We start from the raw sequence: 23,332 nt of genomic DNA, 5'->3' as shown, positions 1-23,332 counted from the left end.
TGCGTAAAACCCCACGAAGGATAAAAAGAGCCAAAATGCAGCAAAAGAAAATCTTATCTCAAATGCCAACAGACCCCGAATTTCACAGCTATCCAAACCCTTCCAGTTCAGCCTGGAGACAGCCAGTGTAAGAGGACTAGAGATCACTTCTGTCTCTCCCGAATGAGCACTGCTGAGCCTCCAGGCTCCCAGAAGCTCTGCAGATGAGCTGTGGCACCCATCACGTACCAGGAGAACATCATCAGGAAGACTCGGCACCCTTGAAAGGATGGCAGATTAATCTATTATTTTGGCACCCAGGACCCTCCCCTTAAACAAAAGCCTCATTCCTTCATTTGGGCTCACCTACCACTACACGACCAGCCCTGAACACGGGCACTGGAGAGATTATATCCTCCAAAAAGTCACATTGCAAACACCGGAGAGCCTTCTGCTGAGCAGATGTGCACAGCAGAGGAGGGTTGTTTTTTTCCCCTCAAAGACCTAGTCAGCACAAAGCACAAAAGTTTTCAGCTTCCTTTTTTCAGGCTAATAGTCATTAAAGCAAAAAACCTGAATAGGTTATGCTGCGTAGGTATCTACTAGAAACATACATTGTTCAAGCATTTGCTATTAATACACCGGTTTAAAGCAAGCTGAGTCTTTGTCTTCACTGCTAAAAAAGGTACGTATTACCATAGGATAATTAACACATTAGCTACTCTGCTGTAAAACTAGAGCGAAGCTCCGAACTTTGATTTTGCTGGTAGGCAAGTGAGAGCACTCAACCTCAGGTTTACCTGCAGACTGGCACCAAAGCCCTTGGCCTTCACCCAGGATCTTACAGCACAAGAGCTGTCCCCATGTCATCTCCAGGACAGGGGAGAAAACAAACCTCATCACCTCCAATCTTTTTAGACCCCTGTACCAGCTCCAGCACAACATTCAAGTTCTAATTCCGAAGAAACTAAGATGGAAAAATAACAAATCCAAACAAAAAAAAAAGCACACAAGAACTCCACCCACCCAAAACACAAGCCTGGTACTACTACCTTTGCATGCAAAACTCTTTCCTGCTTTTTGCAAAAGAATCAGGTAAAGCCAATTACAAGGTGCATGCATCCAAATGATGAGGGACTGGTTCTACATCTTGTCTTGACACCTGGTTCCCAAGTCAGCCCACTTGGATGAAGGCCAAAGAGCAAAGCAGATTGCAATTCATTCAGTTTTAGTATACTTGTGTAACAATATTTTTTCTAGGAAGTATTATTCTGAAGTGCTAAGTCTGAAAGCCATATACATTTTTTTAGTTCTGCTAGAACTGTCATGAAAAAGTTACAAAAAACATGAAAGTTGGGCTTTGGATTTGCACCAGTTTTTTTAAAAAGACAGATCAGTCAACATAACTATTCTCACATCATATAAAATCAGGTTGTATTGACCAGCTTTGAAATTCTCACTCGAAATAAAAAGAAAATCCTGGAGTGAGATAAGCACATCAGCACCAATACCCAAGCCAGAATTTTAAGCCAGAAAAGCCCCTCAGCCTGTGAGCAGTCCTGCTGATGTACGAAGCACAAGAATAAATGAACCAGACTAGAAACCAAGGAGAAAATATATCAAATTTCATTATCTCACCTTCCTAAACCGGCATCCTAAGTCACATTCCCCTCCACAATCATTCTTCCCGTACTTGCCACCTATTACTTGTAATCTCCTTTATTGCTTCACACTTCAGTAGAAATTAATCAGTTTATTTAGTTAAGAATCTCTAGAAATAAAACAAAGTACAGCAACAGCTTTGTTCTGAGACCTAAAAATGTTCTTACGTAAATCCAGCACTGTGACTGCTCCTCATTCATTTTCCATAGGCTCGTTTTTAATACACTTACTCTTGCAAATCAGCACCAACAATATTCCAGTTATTATTTATTTTCAATATTTCTAGAGCAGTTTCAAGGAATTATCATGTAAAATTTATACCAAGGGAAAGAAGTCCAATGCAATGTAACTTAAAATAGAAGAATAGCATTAAAACAGATCACATCAAATCAGCAGCAAAAAACCACTTCAAGCTTGCTGTTAAACAGACCACACAGCCTGCCGATATTTCATTTCCTGGGGAAGCACAGTATGTTTAACACCAAAGAGCCAACAAAAGCATTAGTGCGAGCCTGGGTAGCACTCCCACCGAGCCCTGTGCCAAAGCGTCATCACAACCAAAGACAGGCTCAAATCTGAGCACAAAGTGAACCCATGACACTAAAAAGCACTTTCACCAGGATAAAAGCCTTCAGCAACACTCCAAGTTTGTGCCCAGGTCCCACTGACTTTGAAAAGACTTAAACCAGAAGTCTGACAGGGGATAGTTTTGTGAAGGCTCCCAAATACAGGTGAGATCAAGACCTTTCCCGCACGGGTGTCTTCCAATTAAGAACGGCAGCAGTCCCATGGGGCAGAGCAGCAGCTGCAACAGCAGCAGGGACCTGCCATGCAGGCACCAAGTGACAAGCACTCTGTCCAGCTCCAGCTGCTACTCTTCAACACAAAGGGAGGATGAGCACAGGAGCACAGCCAGCAGCTGACCTGCTCGGCCACCTTGGCTCCATCCCATTTGCAAAACAGCTCCTTTGCCAAAGAGATGCAAAATCCAGGAGAATCACAGACTTGCTTTGATCTGACCATAAAAATGATTTCTCTTTAAGGCAAGCAGGTATCTCTACTTTTGTCTGGGCTGGCACTTTGTGGGTAAACATACTTGTGTCTGGTCCCATGTGGGAAAGAAGAGCCAGTCTTGTGATGGGAAGAGCTGAAACCACCCTCTGGGAACCTCTCACAACCTCTTTTCATTTCACATTCCCAAAAATGTCCCAGCTATAGCTCCACGCTGTCATGTCATTCTAGCTCCATGATGCAGTGTCTCAGGCTTGGCTGTCTGGCCAAAGATGAGGGTAACCTGCGGTAGCTGGTGTGGTGGTCCTAGAGAGGCACCATTTTCCAACACGTCACATAGCAGTGCACAGTTTTAACTCCAGCAGTGCAAGGAAATCCAGAGAAGGACAATATTAAGAACAAGCTACAGACAAGGAGGGGAACCCCAAGGAGGATGACAAGGAAAAAAGTTTGCTTCAAACAATGTGCAAAATATCATAACACACAGGTTGGGGAACATAAAAGAATAAACTTGAGCAGCATTTGTATGTGTGAAAAAAAGAAAGCGAAGGATAAAAGCAGTTTAAAAAGAGCTCAATTTTAGCCAAAAGCTTCTGGCTAAAGAATGAACTGAACATTCACCGAAGTCACTTTGGATCCAACAGAGGAACCCAGTCTCCTCTACATCAGCTGCCAGGTGTTCGGTATTTTTAAGCCATACCAACAGTTATTTATACATCCAGCCAATGACTTGGATGCTACCTTACAAACCTCTAGTTGGAAAGCTCAGCCAGGAAAACAACAGCCCACTGAAATTTTGCAGGGCTCTAAAAGAATATTCCTCAAAATCAGTGATTTTTGCTCAGCAATAGGGGCTACAGAACAGAAGGATAAACTGCATTTTAAATAATTCTGTAATAATAATGGTTTAAGTGGGCAATTACAGGATAATGAAAAATGAGGCAGCATCATGTCTTTAAGGTAAAAAGAGAATCCATGATTTGACAAAACGTCAACACTTTCACCACTAACTCAGGCAGCAGCAGCCAACAACACGTACATGACAGGCGTGTGACTAATGGCATGGCACACAGGCTTGGCCGAATACTGGGAAGGGGCTGTTGTAATGAAGAGAGTAAACTGACACTTGTTATCTTAGGAAACAACAAGCCAGCAATGCAACTGCAAGAGTCAAATGATGAAAGCAGAGATTAATCCACCATAAAAACATAATTACCTCATTAAAAATCACTCAGTCTGTGAAGTAAAGTATTTATAACATTTTTCTCCTGGGTTTTGTCCAAATAGCCTAAAAATAGATCTAAAACCCCACCGCGATTTGCTGAAAATCCTGCCCGTTTTATTTAACAGAGCAATATAAACAAGGAGTATGAGATAAATTTCTTTATTGATTAAGCAATCCTTGCAAGCCTACTGCTCTGGTAAAGCCTTAACTCAAGAGTCTAAAGTAACAAACAGTATGGAAAGGTAAATACACTTTATTTTAACTGCCCATGCTATTAAACAGTCAAGCTCCAGCTTGAGCTGGGGACTGAGAGCACTCCTGCACAGTGGTGGGGCAAAGCAAGACATGCCAGGAGGTGGCATAGAGAGGGGACATTCCCCTCCTGAGCACAGAGGAGGAATGATGCTCTGCACTGGCAGGCTTGTGAAAGCAGGCCCTGAACAGCACCGGGATGATGCTCTGCAACACACTTCAGGTCTGGAGATCAATCCTGCTGTGAAACAGCTGTTTGCCAGCAGCCACTGTTAAACCCCTCCAAATATTTCTCACCAGCACTACCTGTGTGTTCAGGTGCAGCACTGGGAGCCTTTTAGCAGCTCCCATAGGCTTTGTATCTGGCTCTTCATTTTGAGCCGTTACCCTCTGAGTTTTAGCCTTGAGGAATCAGAGTCCTTTCAGTTCCCACTGGTTTACAGGATTACTCCCTTCAGACATACTCTAGGAAAAATTGTAGAGGATCACCACATCAGAGCAGGCAACAATATGTGAACTCTTCAGCCCTTGCCCCATCATTTCCACCTGCTGAGAAAGTTTCACCTCCTGGCTACCGCAGCCTCACAGCCAGGTCAGCACCATGGAACAACACCTGGAGAGACTGCAGACTGGCAGCTCATGCAGGAAGAATCACTTCTACTTGCAAAAGAACAGCCATTACCTTTCTGTGCAGCACTCCGGTCCCCTTGTGACCATGCAAAAATGCATCCAGCAGTCCACTGCAGGCAACCATCGCTCCTGTCTCAACATGTTGAACACCACCACTAATACAGCTCTCACTTGCCACTGCGCAGCATGCTGCTGTCCCCACCTCACTCAAAGCATGGTATTGCTCCATCAGATTCCTAAGTCAGTTCCCCAAAGACAATTGAAACAGAAGCAAGACATGGAATATTTAGAGCAGAATCAGAAGGATTTGCTCAATGCCATAGAGGCTGGGTGAAGGAGGAAAGAGAATTAGCCTCTTAACACAAACTGTAAAAGTAATCCAAAGTCATGGCAAAAACCAGGGCTAGTGTCATGGTCTAAATGCCAAATTTCATTCTGGAGAGCAGCTGGGGAGCAGCCAGCTTCACAGACCTGCCTGAATGCAAACCCCAGGCACGAGGCACCACGTCACTGTAACACTGAAAGCTGGCAATTAGTAAAAGTATGTACAAGACAAACTCCACAAATTTGTGTGAAAAATGCTCCAGCAATTTAGCAGCTTCAAAGTAGACTTTGAATCCGTGTGTTGTAGTGCCTGCGTTTCCTACGCTGGCAAATTTAATAGCAGTTTCATCCAAGCAGAAAATGCAGGACATGGCTCTCAAGCGCACAACTTGCAAGTCAACAAGGCTCCAGGTGAGTTACTTCAGCAGCTATGGAAATGATGAATAGAGTATGTGGTTTGGGAGGCCACAGACCACCCCACTGATCACAGCCATCATTTACACCTACCAGCAAGTGTCCAAAGTTACAAACACCCAACTCACACCACCAGCTCCCTTTGGATTTTTAAGGGTGGAGAGCCATACAGAAGAACAGAGCCAAGGCACAAACATCTACATGCAACAAGGAAAAGCAGCGCTTCTTTGCATGAGCTGGTTTATTGCTAAAGTCTATCTGACAAAGGAGGTTTATGGTCAGATTCTGCTGTTGCTGGCACTTGGGTAACCCAAAGAAGCTGCAACAGGAGCTGAGGAAGACAACTACTGACAAGCAGAGCACTGAAGATATGACTGTCCCCTGAGCTCTGTTGCTATCTACCTGCTCAGGATCCTGCCCTAAAGAACACTGAGGAAGAGACTGAGCACTCCCCAGCTGCTTCAGCCCCAAACCACCTAAATCAGGTCAAATCACTTTCAGCAGCAGTTTGAGCCAAACACACCAATCCCACCTCACGGCAGAGGAGAGCCATCCCAGAGCCTGCAACACTGAATGGCCCTGTCCATGTGTCTTCCAGCTACTGGATGACAGAGGCTTGCAGAAAACACACCTACAGTACTCACTGCACTGTAGCTAACTCCTTAGAAGAGGATTTCTCACCCCCTCCAAACCTATGTCTTCCCAATTTTATTTGCCTTGCACAAGTCCATGAGAATGTTCCCTCTGTTTTAGAGGAGTACCAGCACACCCATTACCACATTCCCATAAAATCCATTTTTTTTTTGTGTCTCAGTGTTTTTGCCTCAATTATACATTCAGTCCAAGATGAGAAAATAGATCGCTCTTGCAGATGCTTTGTCAACTCATCTTTCCTGAAACGTCAAATGAATAGATTCAATAAATGCAATAAATGCTTCTTATGTGAATCATCATGCTAGAGCCATTGATAATCAGTCAGTAAGTAGAGAAATCCAACAGCTAATGCATCTAGCAGAATGGAATATTATGCAATGCTCTGCACAATCCCAATCTATGGCATTTGGCCCAGTTATTTCTACTTTATAGGCTTAAATAAAAACATGCTTTAAAATAAAGTGCAGATACAAGTTTCCTTTGCCTAGTTGCCACAAGCAGAATTTTAGGCTCGTTCTTTCCTTTTAAAGAGTTCACAAAAACACACACATGCTCTGTCTTCTCAGGGTGCTTTTACATGAAGATTACTGCTCTATTTCACAACTAGAGAATGAAAATGTGAGAAGACATCCCCAAGACCACAGAGAGTCTTTTGGGACAGCTGAGAGTTCTGGCTGCCAGAGCCAATCCCCAGGGAACAGAGCAGCCCTTTGCTAGTGATTGGGTTAATAAATAACAGAAGTGCTGGAAAGGGGAAGCGAGACTGGTTTGAACCAAGTTCTCTAAAAGCCAAACCTGGCATCTTTCATGCAGCCTCTAGGAAGAGCTCAATGCAAAAGAAAGATCATATTTAATAAAGAACAAGAATAGCAAATGCTTCTTAAATGTTAAGTAGCATAAAAGCTAGGCAAGCTAAATAATGTGTGCTAGTTAAGGAGTGAAAAAGAAGAGTGAACTTGGAAGAGGATGGCCGTCTGTTTCTCCCATTTACACTTCGTAGGCAGAGCCCAGCTCCAAGAGGCATGGGAAGGTGGAGAAGTGCCTTCTACCAACAACACTGGTGGCAGCTGAGCAGCCTCTTTGCAGCTTTGCTCCCCTGGCAAGAACAAGCAGCAAACAAACAGTCCACTGGCCTGGCTTTTCCAAAGCACCAAGTATAGTAATGAGGAAGAGAAGATTGACATGGGCTAACTGACAAAGCATTGGACAAGGACTAAGACAACATGGATTTTACTCCCACTTCTGCCTCAGGCTCAGAGCCACCTTGCCTTCCCTCCCCAGCATCACTATACTGTCTTCTTAAGACATGCAGTAACAACCGGCAGCTTGGAACAACATATTTTGATTGTGAAGTGTGTTTATGAACATTTTTCCCCTTTTCTTGCCTGCAAGCAAACCAAGAAGTACTGGAACAGACAGAAGAAATAAGGCTTCACTCCCTCTGCAGCCAAGAATCTCACCAAAGCCTCATTTGGATCACTTCTTGCTGTAAGCTAAACTGAAAGCAGATGATTTATTCCAGAGACAATAACTGAATATTAAACATCATACCTTTGTAGCACTCATCATACTGTGTTTCAAAAGGCTTACACCAGAAGTCTCGTTAGCAAAACCATTAAAACAAGCACACAGCTGGTGAAGAGCATTTACTGTGCAGAAGAGTCAAATTCTTCTAAATCTATAGTGGCAAAATTGATTACCGATTCCAACATCTGTTGCAATTTTTAAGAAAAGTGACTTAGCTCAGAAACATCAGACTAGGCTTTACAAACCAGCTCCCCTCCCCCAGTAACCACATAAATGATCTCCATGCAAATCAAATGTGCTCTTTTCATAAAAATAATTGTTACTGTCATATAATATATAATAAGCAGTAAGACATGCTTAAGACATAACTTGATGTATTTACACTACATTTGTAATCACACAGAAGCCAAGAGTAACTTTGTAGAAAGGATCTCATTGGGGAAGAAAAAAAAAAAAAAAAAGACTAAAGCAAACAGCACCAGATGCAAGCCTGAAAACTTTAAATATGCAAGCTGGCATCTTCATCATCCAGAAGTGTAAAAGTAACTACCTGTGAGCAGCATGCAAATGCAGACCTGGAAGATGGTAACAGGAGACATTTTTACATTTCATGCCTGCCTTTGGACAAGCCATATCCATATCTAGCACCTTCCAGCAAGGAGTACATCACCACAGGCACCAAATCCATGCACGGTTAAGTATGTGATATCCCCGGACAAGTAGAGCTAAGAATTTCCCTTTTTGGTCTTTTAATGGAAGGGGGGGGGGGGGGGCGGTGTGTGTGTGCAGAAATTTGCTACACCTCCCCCACAGAGCTTTTCTGTGAAATCTTAATTTCCTTGAAGTAGAAAAAGATTGAGGGTAAGATTTTACCCAATGTCTAAAGCAAGACTCATGTATGATGTCTAAAGACAAGTCTAACTGAACTCCACAAAGTGCCAATAAGCTGTTTCTTTTGCTTTTTGTGACCCTCCTGGAAGGACAGGAAGGATAAGGTTCTGCTTCATCATCAGTTCCTGCAGTGCCATAACATCTATTAACCTAAAGGGTTTTTTCCCCTGTTTGCTTTGTGCGTGGCTCCAATCTGTTTAGAGAACATTGGCACTTGTCCCCCTGAAAGTTAAAGCAGTTGAGCAATGCCTACTTGGTGTCTGGCAGCACAGCAAGTACTACAAGGTACAGCATATCGAGCAGACTGGACAGGATTTATCATGATTATGTCAAGAAGATACAGACAGAAGAGGTGACACCACGTCAAGTTTGCTCCCTCAGAGCACATAAGCAACACCAGGGACTTTTTTCATCGTGCTCATCGTGTCCATAAATGTCCATGGACCAGCAGCCCACTCGCTTCAAGAGTTGTCTTACTCTCTCAACAGGTGGAAAAAAGTGTGCTCAGAGATGTTGCAGTATAATGTAAATCCACAAACAGGGTATGTTCTGCTGGCATGTCCATCACCATCTTTTTTCCAGTTATTTTCAAAGTGCCTGGGTAGAAATCTGTGAGTAGTTTTGCAACAGTGGGTCACTGCATCCCCACATCAGCAGCTCAGTGGGGGATTCCCATTTGTCTCAGTCAACACACCCAAAGCTTGGGAAAACACTTGGTGATTTATGGATAACAACAACAGTTTTCAAATTTCTCAACCTACAGATTCTGGTCTAGTTACACCGAAGGAAACAGCACAAAGTCAAAACACAAATGGATCATGACTCTGACTGCTGGTAGATGACAGCTCACAGAACATCGGTTCCTTATTTTCTTGCTAAGACAGAAAACGTTTGGTTCATGCTATTTTTGAAAATAAGCATCAATTTGATCATAAAATTTCAAGAGATACCTCTTCCCTCCTGGGCTTCTGGACCATCATTATTAATTTGTACCTTGCTTCTCATTTAGATATAGCATTATGAGGCAGCAATGGCTGGAAGAAATGTCTTTCAACCACTGGAACAGATTTTTCAACCTTATGATGAGAAAAAGGATTCACATCCTTAGAGTTACCTCCAAGCACTTGTCCATCAAGCCAAGTCACCCCTCAATCTTATGAACCCAAGGCTGTCAGAGGACAAGACTACAAGACTTCTCAAATGTGATGTTCTGAAAAGGCACAATCCAAATGGCATATGTTAATGTCTGACTTTTTCCTCTCAATTTAAGTTGGAAGGCAGAAGACACATGACAAGAAAAACAGAGCCTTCTGGGAGTCTACCTGCTGTTTAACAAACTCCTCTCAAAAAACATTTCTCAACATAGAAAATTTAACACAAAGATCATCTCAATGAGAATCACTCTAGAAAGGATAAACCTTGCTCCAAATAGTAGTGGAAGAAAAGGGGGTTTCTTGCCATTTGTTGCAGAAAGAATACATCTTTTAGTCCTGAACTTCCTTTGAAAATGCTGTAGCAACTGATCACCAACATGCTTTATGATGCTGTTAAATCATACTGGGAACAATCCATTATTAAATTCACTCCTTTATTAAGGGTTCAAGAACTTTGTGCAGAACTTCAGTTGAAGTAATGAAACCCATTTATCAGTGTAACTACCTCACTAAAGACAACAGGATTTGAAAACCACCTCTTTGCCCAGGCACTTCCATTTCTATTTTTAACAAGAATCAGCCTGCTTTTTGGTGGCAGAAAAGAGAACAGCTAAGAAGGACATCCTCACTCCTTTCTCACCTAGGACCATGTCCTCTCCTCTTCCTTTCTCCTACTTGTCTGTTTGGATTATCAACATCTTGCAACAGGACCTGTCTCTAAATACCCATCCCTGCAGCACTGAGCACAAGGCCCTGGGGACAGTCAGCAGTCACGCAAGCGAGCAGGCTAACTGCAGGAACAGCACTTGCCAAACACCACAGTGGGAAGCACAGCAAGGTACAACTTGTGGTTTTACAAAGGCCTTTCACCCATTTTTATTTTTTAATGTCCATAGATCAAACCTACCCGTGATTCTTATTAGCAGTGACTCCTATCAGCTGCAATGCCAGCTTGTCTCAGCCTCAGGAGACCTGAATAAGCCTGGACAGTTTGTCAGGCAGCATGAAAATGTGGGAATTGTATTTTGTTTCCAGATATATTAGCATCACTTTCCGAACACAATGCATCAGCACTTCCCCCCCTATTCTGAAAGAGGAGCTGTATTTCTCAAGAATCAGCAAATGCATTAGCTTTCACCACCTTTCATTCATCACAGTCCTACAGAACAGTGCTTAATAGCACACGAACACCAAGCAACAAGCCCAGCAGGAAAACAGAAAGGTGCTTCTGCCCAGAAGCAGTTCAAGATAGTTTTGGGGTACCAGAACCATATATATCATTAAGAGAATGTTATAACAAAACAGCAGCCTCCCCAAGACTTCTCACTGTCCCTCATGTGTGATGATGCAATATGCAGCTGAGCAGGCGCTGGCAGAACAGCGCGTATCCGACTGGTGCAACTATTAATTGGCCCTTGCATTATCAGTGTTTCAAGGACCCTTCAAAGTGCAGTTGCTTCGAGGAGAAAATGCACCTGCTAGTTGAGCTTCTTTTTCCTCTCCTCTTCACCTTGACCAGAGTATTTTTAGCTGTATGGACAGACTTGCCAATACTTTCACCTTCAATTCTTCGCAAGGAAATTTCTGACAGCATACAGCAACAAATGAACCATATCTATCCAGGGTCAAGAGAGGCAGAAGGAAAGAAGTGATGGGCAAAAGCAAGTTTCCAAAAGATTTTTTCAGTATTTTTGCCTTCAGTATTTTCACTCCTCTTCTTTCCACAGCTGCCTCTACTCACACAGAGAGCTTTGTAAGTTTGTACCTGAGTACAGAAAGCCCAGAGTATGACCTGGGATTTTGCTTAACAGTATCAGCCAGCAGACTTGCACACAAACAGCTTGATCAAGCTACTCCATGTCTTTGTGTAATTGAGTGACACTGTATTCTGCACAGAGTCTCCCAGATCTACTAATTTAAGTACCTTTGGCAGAAAATGGTCCAATGTTGTCATCTCAGAAGGCAGAAAAACTCATTATTCAAATGAAACAGTCTCTCTTGTCTGTTCATCTCAGCAGGTAACACGTCAACTTCTGCCAAACTGGTAAACAGAAGTACTTGCTTCCATCAGAGCGCAGTATCAGTAAATAAGAGAGGGAAGACACGCTCACAAAGCATTATTCTTATTAATTCATGTGATACTAGGACCATGAGTGCTTAATTCATACAAGAACTGTTACACAGTAGACTAAGTTCTGAGCCGACAGCAGCAAACATGATCCCATGGGCTTTCAGGTGAATGCACTGTTCAGCTGTCTCAGACAGACATAAACTACTGAGTGTAAAGGGTCACCCTTGCTATTATGCTCAGGTCTACTGTTCTGGGGAAATCTCCCAGAAATAAGCAGATTTCTGTATGTAGCAGGAGGGCAACCAGAGCTACTAAATTCCATTAAAAACACATGTTAATGTCCTTTATGTACTGTAATTCAAGAGAACCTTTGAGAACCAGTGCTAAGTGCCACATGGGGATTTATGACTCTTCCTAGGCTTTCCTGAATTTTCAAGTTTTCCTTTAGCAGCCTGCTTTCAGTATAAACACTTCATCAGGAAATATTCTATTTTATAATCTCTTCACCTCTCATAGCATCTCGTATTCGCAGCATACTGTTCCACTTGATACACTTCTGCTCACCATTAAATTTTTCCCCACATTGAAAACTGATCAAACTTGCTGGACTTTATACACCTTAACATACAAAACATGTAAATATGCTCTCAACACATCCAGAACCCACTTCATGGTCCGTCTGAAGTCTCTTAAGTCTTCTACTTTTGTCCCAAGTAGGTAAGATGCACAAGGAAGAAAAGAGTATGTAAAAATACGTCTTTAACTGGGTACCTTTTCAGACAAGGCCTTTAAACTGTCTAGAAACCTCTGCCAGAAATCCTTGAAGAGGGGTCGATCAATTCTCTTCAGACTCTCTTTGGTGCTGGCATCCACACTGACATAAAGCTGTGTTACTGGCTCAAGGTTCCTTGGAAATAAAAAGAGAATTGTTGTTTTCTCAGATTTGTATTTTCCTACCAAAGCACACAAAATACAGTATCACCAGATAAGCTGCTCTGCTGATCCAGTAGTGACAGGAACTATACAGTATTTACAGGGAAACTACCAAACTCTGATGGTTCATCTCTGCCAAGTGACCATCATCTTAACAGCAAGATGTTACAACCTACTTTCAACAAACAATACACCCCAAAGCTAAGAACGTCACATATAGAGGCCTTGGCTGACATTTTAATTATCTTTTCCTCACTGAACTGGAACATAATTCACTCCAGTGTAGCTGCAACACTTTCAGAAAGGCTTCTCAAAGCAGACTGCCAGGGCTTCACACGAGGCACTGGAAGGCTCTGCTTCTCACCACAGCCGCCATGGTTAAAAACCATGAAGCTCAGCCCCTTTTCCCAAGTTCTATTTGCCCTGGCCCACGGAAAAATAATCCCATTTAACAGAAACAGAACCATAACTCAACCAGTTTCTACTGCTGGACATGTTGAACTTACCTGACCTACAGCTGGCATCATCAGTCAAATATTTTTTTGAAGGGAAATCAAAGGCATTTAGAAAATAAAATCAAGCACAATCCTCCAATGTGTTCTCCTTCCGATTCCAAGGTTCTTATTTCATACAGATATTGCAACATAGTCTTTCTGGTCACATAATGCCAGCAAGCACAGCATCTGTGAGCCCAACACCAGTAACTTCTAAAAAGATTAAACCTCTTCTACTGTGCAAAGAGCCTGGGTTGAGTCTAATCCCTTCCATAAACCCCAAGGGTGTAAAGGAGAAGCAGCAACCCTGCAGTCCATTAGCAAAGGGATAACGGAAGGCATTAAAAGAGGAACATCCTAAAACAAGCTCCCTTATCACAGACAAAACTGAAAAAGCCAGTGAGTGTAACACATCCACCCCCTCATGGCATCTTCCACCCTGGTGTCTCTAAGATGAAACGACAGCATCCTAATTGTACCGCGTAACTAACTCTGAACAGTTTTAGGACAACACTGCAAGCGTTATTTGTGAAGTCTGTTAATGAGCAGGCTATAGTCCCAGCTTTATTTGTTCTTTATAGAAGATAAGAAGAAATTAGAAACTATTGTTCAGCTGCCAAACAGTGCCAACTAAAAATACACCAACCCCCCGTCCTTACCAAAGGTGACAAGAGCTGTCCAGAATGAGCTCGAGCAGAGCCTTTAGTGTCCAGAAAAAAAACACTTAACACCAACATTCAAACAACTTACCTAAATGTATTCTCTCTGTATGTATTCAGACAGAAGAATAAAGTGGCCCAGAACTAACTCAACATTTTAGGTTTTAAAAAAACTGTTTTGTAAACAAGCTTGTCTGGACTGGCAGCCCAAAGCCACAATCTCCAAAAATGACCAAATGTTCTAGGCATAAGTGGATCAAAGTATTCAGTTTCAAAGAACACAGCCAATATACTCTTTTCTTTACTTAATGCTGCATTTGCGTAATTGCAAGGGGCCCCACTGAAGACAGAGTGTGTTACAAAACATGAGCAGAGGAAAATCATCTCTTCTCTGAAGGTCTCAATCCTAAGGACAGGCAAGAGCAAGACTGGAGAAAATTAAGGAATTAGAAGAGATCTCAAGGAGAGATTTCTGCCTCACTTTGTTCCAAAAGGGAGTGGTCCACAGTGCTCTGCCCTGGCTGGGACTGAAGCCAGGACAACTTTGCACATGCCCTGACAAAGGGGAGCAAGGAGAAAGGGCAGTCATAGGTCCAGCCAGCACCAGGGAGAAGCCGAACACAAACTGATGTTCCTGGAATACAGCTACATTTCACAATTAACAGGAAATTTAGTTGCATGGTACTAGGATGGATTTTTTCGACATTCTCCCTTAATTTTTGGTTCTAATTTCCTAGCTAGCTTAGACATCCAAGATCCCATCCAGATCAAATTGAGAGCATTTACCACATATGAACTTGGGCAGAAATCATGAGCAAGTAGCATAGCACAACTCAAGAGCAATAAATTTACTTCAGGCCATGAGGTGGTTTTACAAACCACACAGGACACAGCCTAGTCTGACACAAAGAACAGAAACATCAATATAATAAAAATTATCATTTGGTTATGAACAATAATAAGCATCTACTCATTATTATTATTGATGCTCATAAATGCAGACGCATACACAAGGGTTCTAGTTCACAGCCACTGATCAGAAACAAGACAAGGAAAAGCACAAGAACCAAGTAACTGTTCAATGCCAGCTCACATGCTATAAAACACCCTTCAGTTTCTGAAAATGTGTGCCTGGAGGCAGATGAAGCTGCAGTTTAAATACAAAAGAAGGAGGAAAGAAGAGAGGAAGGCACAGGCAGCATCATGCTGGAGACCCAGCCAGAGGGTCTGCAGAGCCAGCAGGCCCCTCTCCTAAACCCAGCAAACACCCCAGGACACGCTCCCCACGTGCACACTGGATACCAGAGGTCATGCTGTCTACTTTAGGGCTAACTTTTAGACTATAACTCCCCTCTGCTGACAGTGGAAAAGTGAGATTGGTGCATACTTCAGTTCCCAAATTAAGCAAATCATTTGCTTTGATGAGTCCAAAATCAGCTGCAATTTTTAGGACAGCAAGACTAGCATTTTATCACTTTCTTTTTTGTTTCTTTTTAAAAACATTCAGCAGATCCTAAGGAAATGCAGCTTCAAAATATAGTGCGTGCTCTCTTTTTAAAATACTATTTTTAGGAAAGAGCAATTTCTGTCTATCAGGCACATAATACATGACTTAAAGTAACTTGATTACACAGTTATTCAAATCATTTGGAATGCCTTTGTAGTGTATAATTACTCACTCAAAAATTGCATGCCCTCCCCCCTCACTGCCATATTCAGACCACGAGAAGGAAGCGAAAAGGAAGCTCTATCAGAAAGTGCTAACACAGTCATTGAGCTGAAATGACAAGCTGAGCAACATACCAAACCCACCCTGCATACAGCTCTGCAAACACGCTCATGTAACACCAGGGTTGAACTTCATCAGCGTTACTAGCTGACGGTATTCTGATGAGCTCCCAACCACCCTGCAGCTCACACCACATGCTGCATTTCCTTGCTACGTTGCTTCAGATTTTATTAAAAGCAGCCTGGATGCTCAAGAACATCAGAAACAGGGATTCTTTGCATTTGTGAAGACTCTTTCAGAGTTCATTAAAATGTTTTGAACACTTAGCTCAAATCCCTCCAAGAGGAGGTTAAGAACTACTGATCTCACTTTTGCTGACGAGTATGTGCTTCTCCACTTTCCTTATCCTGCACTCTGAGTCCTGCTGGAGTTGCTGGGCTGTATAGATCTTTGGTTTGCACCATTACAGCTGGTCTTACAGAGTTAGACCAAAGATCAGACTGCAGAGAAGCACAAAAACCAAAAAGGCAGTTTATGAGTTCAGTCTCCTGGTCTAGCTGTTGGAAACACTCACACCAGTTATCCATGTCCCCAAGCACAAAACACAGCTCACTTGCTGTTCTCTTCCTGTCGCACCTCCGGGAGGTACTATATTTCATTCTCTTCACTTCCAGAGGTAATCACACTTTAGGAGATATAGAAAAGAAAATCAAACAGGGAGAGAAAGAGATGAGAAAGAGCACAGGGAGATTAAGGTTAAAATCAAATAGATGCCGAGTGAGCTTTTTCATTGCCAGTGCTCATGTAGAGTTGACTGATGAGAGATAAAACAGAATTAAAACACAGGTCAGCACTCAAACGTTTTAGTAGGAAGATATTTTGCCCAACTCTTACCTAATCTCATCTGGGAACTGTGCATTTGTAACCAGGAAAGTGGAGATGCTGTACTGGTGCAGGAGCTTCACAAACCGGTTGATCTCAGGGTACATGATGGGCTCTCCCACCAGTGACAGCGCGCAGTGCTTTGCTGTCATTGCTTCTTCAAAGCGATCTGCTTTTACTCCTGACACACCTGCAGAAAGAGGGAAAACAGGCTTAAATCAACTAAACCCCCTCCCAAACCACACATCTGTATCTAAAATACACTCTTGGCACAAGACAGACTGAGCAAAACCTGCCGGAGTCCTCCTGAACCAGGAGACAGCAAGCCACAGCCAGTGCCCACTGAGCCAGCTCTGCAGGAGTCCACAAAACAGTGCATGGCCAGACAGGCAAAGCTTGGGGCTCTGTGTGCCCTGCTAACTATGCAAGCAATTGTCTAGTAACATTTGAGTCAAGCTTTATACTGCTAAGACCACAACGTGGTGCTGCCTGAATGCTGAGACAAACACAAATGCCAGTTTAATGCCACTTCAAGTAGGCTTCTTAAAAAACAAAACCAGATTATATCTGTGTCTGTTGCTGACCCCCTGGGGTCCCCAGCCCCACCAAGACCAGCTCCCCAGAGGAGCCAGGCAGAACACCAACCACCGCGTCTGAATCCACATTAACAAGTACATGAAATGCAGCTCTGAGTACACGTTCAAAAACAAAACCCAACTCATGACACCATTCCAAATAGCAAGAGACATTTCAGAACAAACTGGAAAACACAACAGAGCTCTACTGTAGCGTCCACGTTAAAATGCTGGCTGCAGGTTTAACCAATCAGAGTCACATTGTACCAACGAGAGGGCAGGGGAAAGGCAAATATTTCTCCAGCCCATCTGTATCCAACCAAGTACTCAGGACCCCGTGTGAAATCGTCTGACTACAAACAAGCTTTTGTTCCAAATATGTCACTTCACATTTCCCTGACATGCCTTTATGTACTCAAATAATATCTGAAGTTTTAGACTGGGTGTTGGACTGTTTCAAAAAAAAAAAAAAAAAACCCAAAGACTTGAGTTTGAAACCGGGTCCTCAGCTCACCTTTCGTTGCCTAGACGCTGGAGCACAAGCAATACAGAAAATTACATGCTATGCTGTAAAGCCAAGATAAAAAGAGGTATTCATGGATATTGCTTCAGCCTCACACAGAAAAGCTGGTGTGTGATCAGAGCAAAGCTTAGTGCATTTTAAACCAGCCAGGCTCAGTCCTGAATAAGTGACAGGACTAATGGTTATTCCACTGAAACTTGACAGTACTAAATGAGAACTTTATTTGAAAAGAAAGAAGCATCTCAACCACACACTGAGATTAAAGGACTAACTTTGGTATTCCTAAAGCTACTGTAAGTCATTTTTGGAATTAATTAATTTCTCTCTGTCAGCATCTTGCAATTGGACTATGACAATTACTGTGCCAGCTTTATAAGCAGACAGAAAAAAATTCCATCACCACAAAGTCTCAGAGTAACTTTCTCCAAACAGCTTACAGCAAATCTGGCATATAGTAAATACAAAACCTCTACCCTTCTGTGGAGTGTATGTAATCATTTGACCACATAAATCACAAACTAGACAGGAATAAACTAACCAGGATTAGTGGGTATTCCAGGGAACACACAAACTCTCCTGCACTTCTGGCTCCCATACCACTACAGCACTCAACCTCTGCTCCTCCAGATGAGCCTCCTTCTGTCTTCAGTCAATGAATTTCAGCAAAGTCAGATCCTGGGCAGATTTGGCAGGGCATGCAGCAGCTCCAACAGGTGCAGGAGCTTGGAGCCGTACGAAGTTGAGAAGCCCCTGCAAGAGGCAGGGGTGTACAGCTTTTGGCTCCTACCAAGCTCAGATTCCAGCAAAGCATACAGCCAAGCATTCTTTAATCAGCACATCTCCTTTAAAAAGCGATTCCAGCTGCTCTCCTACTGATGCACTTCAATTTGGGAAAGAAAAACATTATCTGGCACAGCTGGTTGTTGACTTCAGGCACACCTCTGCAAGTACCTGTACACTAGTCATCACAAGTGCCTGGGTGACTGGGAAGACAAAGAACCTGTTTTATCCACTCTTACAGCAAGACACACAGGTAGTCTTAGGCTTTCCTAGCTCAGGTTACAGTTTTGGTGGGGTTTTTTGGTTGGGTTTTGTTGTTTTTTTTTTCCCCCAAGTTGAATTAGAGCTGTATTATTAGAGAGTCCCACTCTCCTATTTTTGAATTATGTTTCTATTCTGTGTGTGCCCTTCACAAGGGCACAGAGATTTACTAGCCGCTACTGAGAAAATGTATCCATCAAATAAACTACTTCACACCTTCCCACCTTAGCTCCTATCAGTAAGATGTGTCTCCATCAGTTAGTCTAAAAAAGAATTATGTGACATTAATGTCTATGGTCTTCAAAACCAGTACAAAACTATGGCAACACTAAAAGATGACACATCATCATCATCTCTAAAACCATCACAGGGACTCTTACAGGATAGTGTGCCATCCTCTAGGATACCCTACAGGACAGGGGGTCCCCAAGAATTCTTCTGCTCCTTCAAAGGATATTTCATTTTCACTACAATGTGTAGAATTAATAAAGCATCAGATTAGCTCACCATTTCCTTTGGCACATAGAGGTGTCTGTATGTGTACCTGAATGCAAAACTTTGGTACTGGTACTAGAAAGAGAACAAATTTATTCAAAAAATCTTTGTGTGTTATCTCAGCAGCATTATCAGACACTTGAGGAGCCTTGAGGGCTCTCTAGCTAGGGTATTTTTCCCATGCTTTCTTCTCCAGCAGCCCAAACAGTCTGGTCTGCTTGAAGATGGAGATCTGTGTTCAAACATCTCAGCAGCCACACGTAGCACACTGCTGGAAACTCCTCTGTGTGCCTGTGGCTGCCCAGCCAGTACCACAGAGCCCAGCTGCAACCTGCCCTTCTTCAAAGCAGCAACCTAGTCCACCTCACTGCTCAAGCTTTGGGGTCATTTGTAGGGGTTTGGTGTGGTTTTTTTCTTTTAAAAAACAATCATAATAAAATCCAACCTACTATTTGTGGAGTGCTTTTAAGTTTGCCGGAAATAGTCATGTGTTCTGCCTGAGGCACTTCCAGCCTGGACAAGAGGACAGCTCTGGCACAGCACGCAGGGACTTCTGTCCTGCAAGACACTGTGCAGCTTTTAACCCTCCCTGACTTCAGCACAGTGTTTCAACTCAATTTTTCTTTCACTGATTCTACTCTAACAATATTTTCACATGCACCTTAGGGAAGTGACAATGTAAAATTCACAAAATGTAACAGCAAGCTACTGGGCTTTTCTTACTGATTTCTCTTCTCATTAATAAAACTTACTTTTAGGCTCCCAAGACAAGAAGTGCATTGCCATGTATCACTCTGCAAAAGTAACACATCTTTTCTTTTTCCACTTTGCAGCACAGTTCTAGCTCAGAGCTTTTTTTTTTTTTTCTCTTCTTTCTCCTTTCACAGTTCCAGGTCGAGCATAACTGTGCTGAGGATGGACATGCAAGTTTCAGGGAATATTTGCAAATTTTTTTAGTGAAAACAAGCTCCAAAAAGAGAAAACAGGATTGTTCTTAAAGGCCTCTGGAGACTGGGAATATTTTCAGATGCTGCCAAGTCCATCTAGAATCCTTCGCTCTTCTCAACCCTTTTTCATAAGATACCAGGGCATAGGAAGAGAAGGAGGAGAAGATTATTCCTTAGTCTGAAGTTGGGTTTAAACATATTTCTACACTCAGCTTTCAGAAGGTAGGGCTTTCAAGTATCTGCAAAGTGACTTTGCTTTTCATCTTTCTTCAGTGCAAACAACATACATTTCTGCCACACATCCGTCACACAAGGGCAACACTTCCATCACACTGCACAAGTACTGCACAGCTTGAGGGCAACTGCAGCCTTCACAAGCATACCCTAATACACCATCAGCAGCTGCATGCAAATCTAGTCATCGCTTTGAACATCTGGCTTTTTCCTAAGCAAACGTAAAAGATTATTTTGAGTCAAGTCCTGCCTCATAAAAATGAGGGGGCGTGCTATTGTTTAAGCCTTTCAATTTTAACTCTCTTAACTAAAGCCACAGAACTTTAAGCTGGGGGGGCTCCCGCAGGTCTCTAGTTCAGCCTCTTGCTCAGAGAGGACAACCGCCAACACTGGACGGGGGTGATAATGGCTTGACTTGAGAGCCTCCAAGGTTGGAGGGTCCTTTACCTCTCTGGACACAATGTTGGCTGAACAAGCTTATGTTGATCTCTAATTTGAACCTCTCAATCAGAAACCTAAGCCTACTGCCCCATGTTCTACTGTGGCAGGTGGGTCTCCCAGCAGGGACTGACATGAGGTTGTAACACTCTCGTACACAACCTTCCACTTCTTGCTGAGCTCCACATGTATCTGTTGGCCCAAGACTCATGTTTCTCAAGGTCCCACTGAAGTAAAGCTGTGCCACCAAGTGTGCCTGCCACGCTCGCTAAATTAGTATCACCTGCAAAGTCGCTGAGGGTGTTCTCCATCATCATCCCCACTTGTTGATGGAGATGATGACCTGGCAACTGATATCGTACAACCCCTGAAGCACCCTGCTTGTTATCAGCCATGAGCTTGACCTCAAGTTCTAAGTCACAATCCTCTCAGCATGCCCAGCTACATTTCAACTCATCTAAGAGCCTGACTATCCAGAACAGACTGAATAAAACAGCAGAGTCTGAAAAGTGCTCAGTGCCTTAAGTGCTAACCATGAACACTTGCCTAGAGCTGTAACAGTCTTCTACGGCTGCTCTAGCCTTCCTGACAAGATTTGACATCCTACATGCTCTTCAAGCATGCAAGCCACCCGTACCAAACTCCTGCTGTGCTGGCACTGCATCCCACCAGCTGAGTTAACAGGCAGCCAGGAAACCCTGCAGCAGCTCTGCCCCAGCCAGTCAGGCAGCACTGCTGCTGGCATCCCGCCTTAGCTCAGGGCTCTCCCACACTGCCCACATGGCTGCATACCGAGGCTGGGGAATGAGACCTGCACTTCCTTACAGACTGCCCTGCCTTGAGCACCGACAGCTGTGCTTTGCTTAATCTGAAAGAAGATGCAATGACCACCTCTCACCTTGTTACCTCTTCCCCATGGAAAGCCTCCCCTACCAAACTGACATCACCTTTCCCTAGCCCACTGCAGCACCTTCACTGCTTTCCCCTGGCCAAGCTCTAGAGCTGTGACCCAGACCACACATGCCGCAAGCAAAGGGCAGCATATTTCCTATCAGGTTCAGCATTGACTTTTTTTGCCCTCTACCAACCCTCACTTTTACATAAGATTCAAGACTCCTCATTGTCCAGGCCAGCTTTAACGACTGCAGAAGCCTCCACACACACTGAGCAAAAGGAGACGACAACTGTCAAGAAGCACAAGAGGCAACTCCACTGTAGCCCCTCAAGGCACCAGCAGATACCCAAGGACTGACTCGTGTTCTTATGTCAAAAAAAAAAGGCAGAACATCTCCAAAAACACTACATGCGCCACAGAAGTTTCTTCTTACTTACCCATCTTTATGATATCATAAAACTCACAACTCCTTCCCAGCACCTGACAGATGACCAGAATGTTTTCATCTCTGCTTTAAAGATGCTGCTGCTGGTTATCTTCTAAAAGCATCATTAACAGGGAAGAAATGGGAGAAGTTACCTTTGAACTGCTTGATCATGTTCTGATGGTTCTCAATAGCTTCCTGCAAGATCATTTCAGGCTGGTCCATTTTCCATCGCCACTCTGTACCCACTGGATTTGTATGATGTCTGAAGGAAAAAGACAGTTATTTACTGCCATTTATAACATGCCTGCTGTCACCCTGAGGACTCTGACCTTGGTTAGCAATGCTAAAAGCAACAAGAAACTCTCAGTGATATCCTGCTTCCAACACAGATGTCAGATGTCATCTGTGAACACCATTCTCACATCCCCCTCTGCCCAGGTTCTGTCTCCCTAGAAGGAAGAATGGACCTTGCCGTCTATATTAAACTCAACATACCTATTTTGAAGGACAGCTAAAAAGCTTCTAAGCTAAAAGGATGCTCTGCAGCCAGAAAGACCTCTGTAAAGAAAAACTGGTTCAAACTCTTCTTCTAGCCACAGCTGTGCAAAGCACTAGAAAAGGAAGGCCCCAAGCCATTTTTAGTTCCATTGCAAAGGTACCAACTACCACCCAGAGAAGGACGGGATTAGTTTCTAATCCAGTCTTTCTGTGATGCTGTAGTAACAAGACAGATGAGGGCAGACTACTTCAGACTGTATGAAGAAACTAGGAAGTCTGCTGTATGCTGGAGGTGCACTGCTGGTGGATCTGGTTAATCTCCCAGACTTACTCAGTAGGGGCTTCTCATCACTTCTGAGACCTGCTAGCTACCACATTACTGAAACCCAAATGCAAAAAAATAGAAACAAAATGTTAACTTCTCTGAGCCAAGCAGACTGCAGGAGAAAAACCACTGATCTTCCAACTAAGGGACAACTTGCGTCATACTGGGTTAGGAAGCCAACCTTGCCTACCCAGAAAGGACGACTGTACCCATATTTTGTTTTCCTCAAAAATGGAAAAAGCCTACCCAGGCAAATCCACCCAAGCACCTGGAAGATATGTGGAGTTTCTCCCCACTCCCTCTTTCATTAACATGAGAGGATGTTATAGATCCATTTTAAGTCACCTGCGAAAAAAGCACATTCTGACCACCAAATTAAATATTCTAAGCAACGGGGTACAACCCATCATGCTCACACCCAGACAAACACAACCCAGAGAGAG

The 23,332-nt window shown here is 43.2% G+C and overlaps 1 protein-coding gene across 9 annotated transcripts in view; it reads right to left on the bottom strand.

Annotated features, from left to right (window-relative positions):
• Positions 1–23,332, bottom strand: part of TYW1B (tRNA-yW synthesizing protein 1 homolog B) — a 104,829-nt gene that overhangs the window by 37,756 nt on the left and 43,741 nt on the right. For 7 of the 9 annotated variants that reach the window (XM_055794424.1, XM_027781242.2, XM_027781238.2 and 4 more), the window contains 3 exons: positions 22,219–22,328; positions 16,504–16,681; positions 12,566–12,701 (listed from right to left, as the gene is read on the bottom strand). In XM_055794424.1, the coding sequence (XP_055650399.1) occupies positions 12,566–12,701; positions 16,504–16,681; positions 22,219–22,328 (424 nt within the window). Of the gene's footprint in view, positions 1–11,663; positions 11,765–12,565; positions 12,702–16,503; positions 16,682–22,218; positions 22,329–22,561; positions 22,627–23,332 lie in introns of those variants that run through there. The other 2 variants (XM_055794431.1, XM_055794426.1) reach the window with 2 other exon arrangements.

The sequence above is a fragment of the Falco peregrinus genome, chromosome 2, assembly GCF_023634155.1.
Source record: "Falco peregrinus isolate bFalPer1 chromosome 2, bFalPer1.pri, whole genome shotgun sequence".
Lineage (NCBI taxonomy): Eukaryota > Metazoa > Chordata > Aves > Falconiformes > Falconidae > Falco > Falco peregrinus.
The sequence above is the reverse complement of the archived record's forward strand: the minus strand, read 5'-3'. Positions and strand labels throughout refer to the sequence as shown.